Source organism: Uranotaenia lowii, chromosome 2 (assembly GCF_029784155.1).
Source record: "Uranotaenia lowii strain MFRU-FL chromosome 2, ASM2978415v1, whole genome shotgun sequence".
Taxonomy (NCBI): domain Eukaryota; kingdom Metazoa; phylum Arthropoda; class Insecta; order Diptera; family Culicidae; genus Uranotaenia; species Uranotaenia lowii.
In genome coordinates, this window is record NC_073692.1 from 411,361,542 (window position 1) to 411,375,289 (window position 13,748).

Genomic DNA, 13,748 nt, shown 5'->3' on the forward strand with positions numbered 1-13,748 from the left:
AAATCAGAATTTTTAATTTTTACCATCTAGTCGAAAACTTTCGCTAGAACAAAATTTTCTCTGAAAAATTGCGTTTTCCATATTTTTTCTATCATAAAGTCACTAATATCGATAATACTGTCATGATGCGCAAAAATGGTGTTCGGATCGATAGCAAATTTGTTCACCTTTAATATGCAAAAAAGAGATTTCAAATTACTGTTATGAAGTTCGAGATATTTTAATCTAAGTATAAGTACTGAATAATGTAGATCGGTCAATGAAGTTCAAATTTTTTTTTTAAATTCTGTAAACTATTGTTATCGTTCTAATTATTGGGGCATATAAACTTGAAATTACCAGCTGTCAGAAAATGTAAAAGACGACGAATTGCAACATTTTAAAAAATACATGATAAAAATATAAAAATAGAATCAAATCTTCCCATTTCCCGTATTCCATCAAATTATTTATTGAAAGTACAACAGTTTTAGATTCATTTGAAAAGAAAGGGCATAAAATATGATATCGTTTTTATTATTTATTACAACAACAACAACAACAACAACAGGTATGACACGAATGTCACGAAGATGGTAAAGTGTCACTAATAAAACTTAATAATAAATAACAACAACAGGCAAAATTTTCCCGTTTTTTGGATAACGTGCCGTTTTAAGCCTATCCCTTTTCTGATAGGGCTTAGCAGACTTGGCAAATTCGTCATTAGTCAAAAAACTGTGACTGTGAAGCCTCTTGGTCCGTCAAACTCAATTGACTGTTCCTTATACGCCAGTCACTTCGTTCGCCAGTCACTCATCCCCCAGTCGTTTGAAGCTAACAAAATTTTAAAGTCAAGCATTCACCAATCGCATTCAAACGGCCGGAGAAGAAAAAGAAACGCATTTATCATTATTGTTGCTCCTGCCAGAAAGCCCGTTTTCAGTTTTTTATTGCTATTGTTGCTCTCTGACAGCAAGTCATTCAATTAGTTGTACCGAAGGTGTGTGTATATATAGGAGGTGTTACCGAATATCAAATTGCCGATTCAGCCATTTTGGCTATGCAACTGCGGAACTCATGAAGTTTGTTTACTCAAAAACCTTGGTTGTACCTGCCGTCAGTCAGCAGCCGATCAAAATGTGAAGCAAGGTTTTTTGAAACACGAGGTTCTCCGACTTTCACAGTAAATAGGCGAGGAGTGAGCGGGGCTCTTAATGAATTTGTTTACAAACATAAGATTATTTGCTCAGCTTTTCTGTGGTTTGTTGGTAAACAAACTCCATGAGTTCTGCAGTTGCGTATAGCCTGAATAGCCAAATGGGAATCGGGAATTTGATATCCGGTAACATCTCCTATATATACACACCTTGGTGTGAAGAGCTTTGCCAGCAGCGATGCCACATATACCGATTTTTCAGTATTTATACCGATTTTTAAGCAAATTTTTGACCAATAATCTGTATATACCGTTTATCGATTTTTGGCAAAACATACCGATTTCATACTGATTTTTGAGATTTTGGTACAAAATATAAGATACAGTACCGTTTATAATTGTATAGAAATTAGAAGCTGGCGCTCTGTCATTTTGACTTTGAACTTCCATAACTTTTGTCTCTGTGATAATATTTTTGATCAAATTTTCTGCGTAAGATAGATCAACTATCACACTATCATATCACGAAATTTGAGCTTTCTAAAGATTGTGTGACCAGAAAAAGAGTAATTCTACAAAAATCGAACTTTTTGGACTTTTACTATTCAAACTGCAATATCTCAGAAACGACGCAACGCGTTTTATTGAAATTTTGCAGAGTGATTGTTGAAATATAAAGTTAACTGGTCTGAAGTTTATGAAAAGTTTTTTTGATGAGATCAAAAGTTACGCGATGTACAATATTTCAGGCATGAACCTGAAAATGCGATTTCTATAGAATTTTGGACGAATGTTTCCATAGGAAAATCATATTTTATGTTCAACAACCAGTGAATCTGTTTCAATCAAAAACCTAAAACAATTTTGTGAGATTCTGATTTCAAAACACAAATGGATCATTTATTAATTTATTTCTTTTCTTCATTGCTTCTGTCAGACTACGTAAGTAACGGAAATTTCGCTCAAAGTGATGACCTTTTTTTTTTGATCATCATTCAACATTTTCCCTTCAATATGTGTTGTGAGCCAACTTGGCTGAATAATTCTACTCAATCAAAGCAGCTTTAAATAACAATTAAAGGGAATCTTTCCATTGCTTTCATTCAGCCACATTTTTACCTTTTAATTTCAGCAATGGTACCCTAATCCAGTTCTTGACTACCCATTTTTCATCGCATTCGCAAAAATCTGGCAAAATAAGGAATATTTAAAAAATTAGGTAAATTCAATGGCTTATCAGGTTGTCAGGCAGAGCTTTGAAAAAATCAGACAATCCCTGAAAAATCAGGCGCAATTTCATATCTGCGGAGAAATTTTTCATTTGACGCGCTTTATCCGTCATGCGAATAGTGACTGTGATGCTCCGTCAATTGAGTACGGTGCCGGTCGTTTGATGAAACAAAACTAGTCGGGACATGCGTGACGGGCGAAATTTACCTACCCTAGGGCTTAGAGTTTACAAATGCCCCCAAGATTTTGACTCCGGAACATATACTAGGTATTTTTCGACCACCCGAGTGATCGCATTACACTCGAGAGAATTTGAGAAGTGTTCTCCAAAGGATCTTTTTTCTTAATTTTGGACTTGTATTTCTGTTTTGCAATGCAGATTTAATCTCTTCTACCTTCAACGGAATTTGGGTTAAAGCTGCTGCCAATTTTCGAAATTCCTAGCTCGTGAGAGGAAATGTAGCTGTTTAGATACGTTAAAGACAATGAAACGAGTGCGCTATCAGGTTGCGCCGAATAGAAACCAGCTTCTGATGCAGAGTGGCGCCCGCGCATCAATCATCGCCAGCGCCTGACACATGGGTGAGCTTTGCGAAACAAATGCAAACCTAGTCCTAAAAGAAAAGCAAAAAATGCGAGTGCAATGCCGCCACCGTGACAAAAGAAGGCGTTAGATAGGAGCTAAGGTATTTTCAATCTCGATTAAATTTGTTTCAAGATTGCACTCTGCCTTTTTACTTTTAATTTTTTCCTTCTCAAGCATCTTGTGTTTGTTTGTTTGTTTCATTTGAAACCGTCACCGGCAGGGGCTCTCTATCGGGGGGACGCAGATTTCTAATTGTTCGTTCACTCGCAGCACGCTTGCTCAGCAGAGCTCACTGATTAGGCGCAGGAATTTGCCAAATTCGTGGTTCTATTTTCTCCGATTGCGTCAATAACGTTGATTGACACTGACGACGGCGGCTGTTGGCATCGAAAGCATTCGAAAACATGGACCGACTAATCGAGTCGAGCAAGGAGGCGCTAAAGTAGGCCGTGAGCTTCTCTTTTGGTAGAAGCCGCCATTCGTTGTTGTTGTTGTTAGTTATTTTGATTAGCATTGGATTAATCATCGCTTAAAATAGCTGCTGACCGCGTACGTAATGTATAGTGGCTTATCATCAATGATACGAGCTTCTTACATGTTTTGTTTAGGTAGGTAATTCGTTTTTAAGTTCATTAATAACTTTAAAGATACCAACAATCTTGTCGATTTCCAGGTGTCCTACATTTCGGGGAACAAGCGTTATTCAGATGGGCAACCTAACCTCATGCTGTCCAAGGACCTGACCAAAATTTCTTTACAACTTCTCGGAATCACACATTTGCCCACGAGAACAATGTAGTGCCGGCAAGCACCAAATGGCGACGCCAACAAGTTTTATTTGAACACCTTTGTTTTTATTTGACTCTCTTTCTCTCTCTGAGGATCTCGGTCCCGTATTTTTGGTTCCCAGGAAAATGATGCTTCAAAAAATCACCGAAGCAAATATGGGCTCAGGTTTCGAGTTTAAATATTGTCCTTTGACACCTATGGCGTTGCTTCTTTGATGGCAAGAAACCTGACTGTTCCTGGGCAGGTCGGCCCAGGATTTAGCGCACAATGGGAAATCAAGAAGCGTTGAAAAATTTCCTTCTTGCCAAACAACATCAATGAATGGACGTTCTTTTTTTCCGAAAATGAAACTTCAAACAAGAGAAAGAATCCTGACGAAAAACTGTTGAGAATAATAGTACAGAAAAAATCTAAATATTTCAAAAGGAAGCGGAAATTCAACTTGATTCATTTAGGATCCGACTGATTTTCAAATCAAAATCAACAACTCAGAATCGGAAAACAAATTTGTCAATTGAAAAGATTGTAGATTCGTTGTTGAGCTGCCTTATCATTCGTACGATCCTTACTTAGTTATTTGTCATGTTTTGAATAGAAATGCAATCGACGAAGACTTACCTGCTTTCCGGACAGATGTCGAGAAGTCCTCGAGCAGATCCTGGAGGGTACGTTTCTGACCTGCCTCTGTGCTCGGGGCGACTAGCTTTTGCTGGTAGGTGCCGTCCTGGAGGGAGGAGAAATGAGAAAGTTGGGTTCAGTCATATTACTTTCCGGTTTAAGTTAAAATATTAAGGTAATGTGATTTTTTTAGAGACTTCAAATTAACAACGACTAGAAGGAAGAAATCAAAAACCTTTTCTTTTCCTTCTACTTATTTCTGATCCGTAAATTGAAATGAAAAGTTCAATAATATTCGTGCCTTTCATGTGCATTTGTTATATTGAAAATTGATAAATGCACATCAATGAACCGTTTCATTTTTTTTGGTTACAAAGTGCCCTAATTTGGAACATCTATGCACTTCAAGAAATGAAGATTTTGGTTTTTGGTTGGCTCCTCGTTTATTTCCAATTTCATTCTTGGATTTCACATGTCATTGTCAGGTTTACATGAAGTTCTTGTCCACAATTTTTTCGAGCTTTTGAACATTCGAAGAAAAAAATTCAGGAAAAATCATGTGTAACGTGAGTCCTATGGTTATTACTCCATACCTCAGCAAAATCCGTTGTTATTTTTTACGAATTTTGGTCCTTTTGAGCTGTTTTGCTGAAATTCGGCGGAATAAAGGGTGTCCACGATGAAATTGCCACACACAAAATTGATTCGCAAAATTCGAGTTTTTATCAGATTGCCAGCAAATTTTCAGGGATTGAGAAATAACTATTAAACTTCATTTTACCATTTTACTCGTTATCTATTTACAGTCCATACGCAAACGCCCGCACCTTGGCCTTAATCCCGGCCAACAGATTCTCCGTTTTTTGCATGTAAACTTATACTTTCTTCAGTTCCTCGACTGTTTTCACTACCTAAGGTCGTTTAAGAAGATGCTGCTTGATAATCGCTTAATACTAACATTTTCGACACGGAATTGACCTTATTGTCCGCATACCAATCTAGCACGTCCTTGGAGTAGTGGCATGAGGCGGGGACGTTGTGGGCCTTCAGGAGAGGAAGCAGCCGCTTCTGTAGGCACTCTTTCATGTACACCTGTCCGTTCATCGTGTCCTGGGTTACGAAAGGTGCACTCCGCTTCGTGCAGATGGCTTGCCAAACCAGGAATTCATTCGCAAATTTGGACATCTTTTGAGTGCGGACATGCTCCAGAACGCTGAACTTATCCTTGGCCGTGAAAAACAGATTGCCGGGGATCTGTTTGAAGTCGGCCTTAACATATGTTTCATCGTCCATGATGCAGCATTCAACTTTCGCCAGCATGTTGAGGTACAACTTCCTGGCACGGGTTTTGGTGGACTTGTTCTGCTTTTCGTCGCGATTAGGGGCCTTTTGTACCTTGAACGTTCGAAGCCCAGCCTTAGTTTTGGCCTTCTGGACAAAACTTCGGCTTAGGTGCAGCTTCTTAGCCACATCCCGAATGGAGGCGTTCGGGTTTCGGTTGAAGGCCCAAACTAGGCGGTTGTGATTTTTGGTGTTGTACGGAATACTTTTTCCTTTACTTCTGGTCTTCCGATCGGTGATAAATTGTTCATTGAACCGCTTAATCACTCGCGACACCGTGGAATTCGCGATTTCCAACGTTTTAGCGATGGAACGATGCGAGAGATCCTGAATGCGCAAGATTTTATCACGCACGAGCTGTTCTTTCGACTCCATTTCCACGAGTTTTGATCACAGTACATTAAAACTTGCAGGATATAAACAATGTACTATGAACTAAATCCACCTAAATTTTCATTAAATTTTACCCAACGGTTAAAAAGTTTGAGCAATTTCATAGTGTGGCAATTTCATCTTGGACACCCTTTAATTGACACTACCTGCAATGACGAAGTTAGTCATGAGAAAAGGTAGGAAAGTGAAATTTTTGAAACTACGTAGTATATTTTTGTAGGAGGCGTTGAATTAGTTTAGGATCTAAGTAATCCGTGTCGTAAAATTAGAAAATAAAATCATTCCACTGTCACACGTTAATGGGCACAGGTACCCAAACCGGAAGTCAGTAATTTTCATTGGTCACTTCAAAACGAAGTATGACCACTCGAAGCCCTGAACGAACACAGCAAGCGGAAAGGACACATCAAGTCCTAGGAGATGGTTCTCATCAGCACCCGGCGGAAGCGTTACGATCGGAGCAGGAAGCGTTCGAGTCGGCAGGAATTCCGTTGCGTTGCCCCCCATTGAGAAGCTGCGAAGGGACAATTACACGTGGTGGGCGTTTTCGATGCGGATGATTTTGATCCGCGAGGTTAGCTGGTCTGCTGTGGATGGAAGTGGTATTTTCTCGAGCGCAAGGATCAGGTGCTTGAGGCTTTCAAAAAGTTCAAGGCCAATGCTGAACGGTAAAGCGGCAAGAAGTTGAAGATCCTGCGTACCGACAACGGGACGGAGTACGCCAGCCGAGGCTTCCGAAAGGTTCTGGAGCGCGAGGGTATTCGGCATCAAACGACTTGACCATACACGGCACAGCAGAACGGCGTCACGGAGGGGATGAACACGGTTCATGCTGAACGATGCGAAGCTTGGTAAGGAGTACAGGGCAGATGCAGTCGCGACGGCCGCTTATCTCGTCAACCGATGTCCGACGAGGTTTTTGAACAACAAGACGCCGGAAGAGGTGTGGTCTGGTAAGAAACCAAATCTTCGTCACTTTAAAGTGTTTGGTTCAAAAGTGACGACACACATCCCGAAAGTGAAGCGCAGGAAGTTTGATCCCAAGGCAAAGAACGGCATTTTTGTTGGTTATTGTGATCATATCAAAGTATCAAAGGCTATCGTGTGTATGATAACCCCGAGCGCAACGAGTTCCAGATCAGCCGAGATGTTGTGGTTTTGGCTGAGGGCGAAACGAACGCACGCGCTGCGTGTGATGTGAAACCTGTTGAATTCTTCGAACTGAAATTCGAGGAGATCTTCGAGTCAGGCGTTGGTTGTGCTGGTCCAGACGCACGACAACTGGGTGATGCCGTTATCTTTCCTGGCATCGATAATGCTGGAAATGAATTTGCTGGAGGCGGTGCCGGATCTACCGAAAATGCGCTCCTTCTGTAAATTCAAAGACCAGCTAATAAGCAAGGGTTGAGATGCAACGGTCGGGAGCGCTGGTATCCAGCCAAGAATGGATCCTTTTCTGGTAAAAGTGTTTCTCCTCAGTTTCCACCCGAGACGGCCCGTGAAGCAAAGCAGATGGACGATCCAGCTACCTAAGATGAGGTTCTGTGTCGGTCGGGCAGAGAGCATTGGGTTCGAGCCATGGAAGAAGAGCTGTTGAGCGAAAACGAGACGTGGGTGCTGACCGATCCGACCGAAGGGCGGAAAGTTATACTGAACAAGTGGGTCTTCAAAACGAAGCGTGGAACCGATGGAGTTGTTCAGCGGTACAAGACTCGTCTCGTAGTCAAGGGCTGTTCCCAGAGGCCAGGTCTGTATTACGAAGAGGTGTATTCCCCCGTCGTGCGTTACGTGACGGTCCGATACTTCATGGCGCTGGCGGTGCGTTATGATCTAGATAGCGATCAGATAGACGCCGTGACGGCATTTCTACAGGTTGAACTGAAAGGCTAGGAAATATACAAGGTGCAGCCGCAGGGTGTGGAGCACCGGAGCGGTAAGATTTGCCGGCTGAAGAAGGCGCTGTATGGCTCGAAGTAATCAAGCCGCGTTTGGAATGCTCAGCTAGATGATGTACTGCAGAGATTCGTACTGAACGGTTCTTCAGTCGAGTCCTGCCTGTACTGGATGGTGTGTGAAGAAAAGTTAATGCTCGTCACCATCTACAATCTACATTGACGATTTCTTGATCTTCACCAACGAACGGAAGTCGAAGCAGAAACTGAAGGCGTACTTCTGTAAGAAGTTCAAGATGAAGGATTTCGTTGAGGCCTAATACTACCTAGGTGTCCGAATTACGAGGGACCGAGAAGAGGGAAAGCTCTGGATCGATCAACAAGTGTATGTCGAGGAGATTATCCAGCGGTTTGGCATGGCAGAAACGAAACCGGCGTCGATTCCAGCAGATCCGAGCGTGAGATTGGGCATGTCAATGGGTCCCGATGGTGCGGAAGAAGAAGCTGAAATGAAGAAGGTGCCATTCAAAGAAATGCTGGGGTGACTGTCGTTCAAAGCTCAAGTAATTCGTCCGGATATTTCCTAGGCGGTTAATGCGGTGAGCCAGTTCTGTTCGAATCCAGGACGACTGAACTGGGAAGCAGTCAAAAAATCATCCGCTACTTGAAGGGTACAACAACGAAGAAGGTGGAGCGTGGATCATCTGAGCTGGTCGGTTTTAGCGAGGCCGATTGGGGCGGAGATCCGGACAACCAAAGCTCGACGACTGGTTACGTGTTCACGATGCAGAGAGGAGCCATTTCGTGGAACGTCAAGAAGCAGCCGACTGTCACCCTGTAATCTTGTGAGGCGGAGTACATGGCTCTGTCTCCAACCAAGCACGTGATGTGCACGAGAGCCTGAAGGAAGGAGCGGTGAACGTGAAGTAAATCCCGACGACGGATCAACCGGCTGATGATTTTACGAAGCCTTAGGCTGTTCAGAAGCAGCTGAAGTTTGATAAACTCGTAGGCGTCACGGATTAGGGGGGAGTGTAGAAGGCGTTGAATTAGTTTAGGATCTAAGTAATCTGTGTCGTAAAATCAGAAAATAAAATCATTCTACTGTCACACATTTAGCTAACCACACGTGTATTTTAATTATTTTTATCATTCCAACAGAACGGCCAGAAGGAGAAGATCTAGTGAAAACTTAAGTTATAACCTGAATGCCTCCTAGGAAGAGCTTTTAAGACTCTGGGACTAAGTGCCCTTAAAAGTCTACTAGCTTCCTGTCCTGCACTGCTTAAAATCAGAAATAATTTTAAAAATGATAACGGGTCTCTCACTTTATGAAAGAGTATTACCTATTAAAGCAGAAGAAATGATAATTTCCTTATTATGTTTTTTTTCTTGTGATTTTGGCTCACTGCAAAATATATTATTGACAAATTGCAATTCGTTACATACACATGATGGTGGCAATGGATGTATAGAAAAAAATTCATAATGGAATTCTGCGAACCGACCATATAGTACCTACATTTTGTAGATTGGCTCAAAAATAATGACCTGTGAAAAATTTCAGCTCTATCGGACTTGATTGAGCGGGGCCTTGTAGGGTCGCCCCTCGGCGAGAGATACGCAAGATTTGAATCGATGTACATATTCGGAAAAACTGAGGCGGCCTTGAAAAACGAGGAGAAAAGAAAAGACAGTTGAGGCGTACACACGTGTAGTGGACAGGGCTCCAGAAGACGATTAATAAACGTGTTGTAAACATAAAAATAATTGTGTTACATTTATTTGCTTCGGAACTCTACAAGCCTCAAAGCGTACAAAGTTTCGTTTATTGTTACCTGCAAAAATTACCAAAGAAGGGACCAAAGGAAATCGAACATACGAAATTTTTATGTTGATGTCAAATGACTTACAAATGCATAGACGTCGAGATCTGGTGTAACTCCTAAAAAAATTTTGACTAAAAGTCGTTTTTTTTTGCCTAAATTTTTCTTGAAAGGCGACTTAGTCCCAGGAAGTCGATTTTTTAACAAAAAATGTTTTTCGAGATAAAACCAGATCTCAACATTTCTAAGTTCTTTGCATGAAAAAAATTTCGATTTTCAGCATTTCCTTTGGTTTCCCCTCTTTTTCAAATTCTAAAGCCAATTTTTGACAACAATTTTTTTTTTCGAAATGACACCAGATTTAAACGTTTTATGTAATTTGGCATTCAAAATAAAAATTTCGATTTTCCAAGTTCCTTGGTTCCCCCATTAGCGCTTTTGAGGGTCAAAAAAAACCGAAACATCCCTAAATCAAGTCCGATTTGAAATTATGCACAGGTCATTTTTTGGGCCAATCTACAAAATGTTTATAGTCGGTTTGCGAAATTCGACACGACCCATTTGGCTGCCACCCTAATACATATGTTCGACAAAATGCAGGTTTCACTATAAAATTACAGCTAAAATGTTAAAACCAAGGTTGCTGATCTTCGCTCAGAATGGTTTTTCACCCCGATCCTAGTCACCAACGAGTTTACTCCTCAACATAGAAAGTCTGTTTTCTTTAGAAACGACGCTTTTCAGCATCGAACAACGCAAACCTAGTTTGTTTTTCTCCCCCTCTTTAGTGATCTGCTTATTTTCTGAGTTACTATCGGTAACCATCAAACAATCATCATTCGCTTCTAATGAAAACATTGCGCGTAGACGGCGTCGAATTCTTCGACATCTATTCGACTCGCTTACGATCATGCTTCGCCGCGAACGCTTCATGAAGGAAAACGAGTTAATTCTTGGAACGCAAGAGATGCCCTAAAACCAAATTTTCTTCTCAAGGTGTGTTAATTATTTTATTAAATATCGGTCTTAGTCTTTATCCCAGGAATTGATCCCTAGTAGCATTCTTCCTTTAAGGTCTGATTTTGGGCATGAATCAACAGCATCGTCATCAACTCGCGCCGAATCAACTCGCAAACAAATTCATTCAGTAGCGAAGCGAATGATTGCTGGAGTAAACAATGACTAAAAATCGGAAGGAGAAAATCAACAAGGAACCCTAGGCAACACAAACAGAACGAAAATTCATAGTACATGGTTCACTAAGACGGCGTTCTTATGTTGTATGTTTTGATTCGTTCGCGAGTCAATGCTTAACAGCGTCGTTACTGTGGTTGCGTCGTAACGATTGGAAATTTTGAAGCAAACGAAGCAATTATCAGTAACCCTGGTTAAAACAGTCTGCATTTTAGGGAGCTAACATTCTGGAAAAGTCTGATTGATGTTTCACTTACATGTATGTTGAAAAAGATGTGCTTCAAGTTAAATGTCTTTACTCGTATGAATCAATTAACGATTCATGCAGTAGCAACAAATTTGCACATCGTTTCAAATTAAAAAAAAGAATCGGATTACTTTCTTCTTACCTTCTGTATTTTGAGAGTCATCAAAGTTTAACAATTCTTTGTTTTCAAGATATTATAGTACGGATCCTGTCTCCTTTAAATCTGTCCTGCGTGGCAAAATCATCGGATCAACCGTTTCATGAAAAACTTCTCATTTTTCAACCGCTCAGCAAACTTTTACTTCTGCTTTGCCAAATCAGCCACCCATTTTTTGTACTTCTTGCCTTTGTGAAAGAAATTCAAGCTTTGAAAATATCTCCCCATCAACAAGTTGCATCGCCTAGACAACGCACATTTCCTCGGCAACGTGTTGTTGACAACGCGTGTTATCGCAGGCTACTCCGAAAGAATCTAAACTTAACAGTCGTGTTACATACGTTACATACACACCAAATTTTGTTTTCAGCTGAACACCAGCAAAATTTTGTTGGGTTTGGCCTCGCCAGCTTTTCAGTTTAGTATTTAATTTGGAATACCGGAAAATCAGCAAACTCAATAGGCATTTTGAGAAACTACAAATATTCCCACTTGACAACACTAAACTCCGAGCACGTAATTTTTCAATCACCTAACGTCACTTTCAAAAAAAGTTCAAAATGCAGCTCGATTGCTGATTTGTCAGCAATACGGGTCAAGCTTGGGATGTGTCCATATGTATATCTGATAAAAGCATTTTGAGGGTAATACGCTTTGTACTTAAGGCGTGAATGAATTTTATGATTTTACAAACTCAAAAAAATTTAATAATTCATGTAAAATTTTTATACTATTTTGACCTGTAAAAATATAACGAATAAGAGAGTGTTTGTGCATGCCCTCATAATGTTTGAAAAATGCCCATCCCTACAAAAAAGGTGGAATAGAATAAATTTATTAAAATGAAATATGCTTAAAGCACACTAAACAGATCAATCACCGTGCGTCTCCAGCAAAACGAATTCAAAAGTTCGACTCCATAACAAACTTGAGTTTTGCTCAGTATAGCTAAGCTTTTCTTTCTTCATATCAAACTTCAGAAAATAAACGCCCGGAAGATATGCAACAATCGCAACATATCAAAACAAAAGCCTCAGACGGTAGAAAAAAATAATCGAAACGGTACTCACATCTGCGTAACATCTGACTGGAATGTACTTGAAGCTATCCTGGTCCGGAATCGGTTCCATCAGGCGACGGTTGACGGCCCAAAACTGGTCAAACTTATCTGTAGAGAAGGAAAACAATGACTATGGAACTATGAAACACTTAAAGGAATTGAATACGAAGAATCAGATACATTACCATTAACTAATCCTAACCAAAGTTGATTGTGGTCCTTCTTCTGCATGGCAGATACGACGTGGCCGCGATGTTTCAGCACATCGGCCTCCTTCAGACTAGACATGAAATGGGCTTCCACGATGTCCCTTTGATGGGATAAATTGAAAAGAAAAACATAAATGTAAGAATTCTCCATTGGACCAAAGGACGTTGCATTTACTTGTTTGGACATCGAAAAAGTACTTCTTCAGGAAATTTGGAGAAATGCACCGTTATGTTCCACGGTAAATTCACATCACCACCAGCAAGCAGATCGAAGAGAACACCTAAAACATAAAAAAAATAGAATCAAATCAGTCCTCAACCAGTTGTATGGATCGTAAAAACTACTTTATGAAAATTTATAATCAAATATTATCTAATAGATAAAATACTTAACATGATTGATTTGAGCAGCATCAATATCAAAGTTTTAGAAGCAACTTAAAGAAATCTTTTACTAAATGTAACGCCGACACAAATATTATTTTTTTATGAATTTATCTTAAATTAAGATATTCTTGATAGCTTACCAATGGGATAGTGCCATTTGAGAGGTATTCCATTGCTGTCCATCCACATTTCGCCGTCCTGGAGCTCATTTGAAACAAACCGGAGAAAATGCTTTCGAACCTAAAACCAATTTCGGATGATCAATGATTAACTCTGACTAGATAACATTTTTAGATACGCCTCACCTTATCCGTCACCAGCGGAAAGTAGCTACACCGGGGAATCAGCAGAAAAAACTCATCCGGTTCCACGTCTGTTTCATCGGTCGAGAGCTGAAAGTGGACCGGTATCTTGCCTTCCCAGATCTCGCGCAGGATTTCCCTGTCGTTTGCCATGTTGCTCGTCTGCTATGGTAGCCAATTGCACCTGAGATTTGGCGTTTTCCTAATATCCTCAAATTCACCGCAAACTTTACCAGAAGTAACACCAATATTCCGGTAAAATTTCACTTCAAATTAAACTGTGAATAACAAAATCACTTTTTTCCAATCGATAATAACATTGATTATTCATTATTCTCCATCAATCGCGACTGTTTGTTTTCGTTTGAAAGGAACAAGT

At 40.3% G+C, this 13,748-nt stretch overlaps 1 protein-coding gene across 1 annotated transcript in view; it reads right to left on the reverse strand.

Moving 5' to 3' along the window:
- Positions 1-13,748, reverse strand: part of LOC129746153 (autophagy protein 5) — a 77,172-nt gene extending 63,424 nt beyond the window's left edge. The window contains exons 1-6 of the mRNA XM_055739663.1: positions 13,373-13,748; positions 13,208-13,307; positions 12,856-12,961; positions 12,657-12,781; positions 12,482-12,579; positions 4,362-4,467 (exon numbers count right to left, since the gene is read on the reverse strand). Of these exons, the coding sequence (XP_055595638.1) occupies positions 4,362-4,467; positions 12,482-12,579; positions 12,657-12,781; positions 12,856-12,961; positions 13,208-13,307; positions 13,373-13,522 (685 nt within the window). The 5' untranslated portion in view covers positions 13,523-13,748. The remainder of the gene's footprint in view (positions 1-4,361; positions 4,468-12,481; positions 12,580-12,656; positions 12,782-12,855; positions 12,962-13,207; positions 13,308-13,372) is intronic.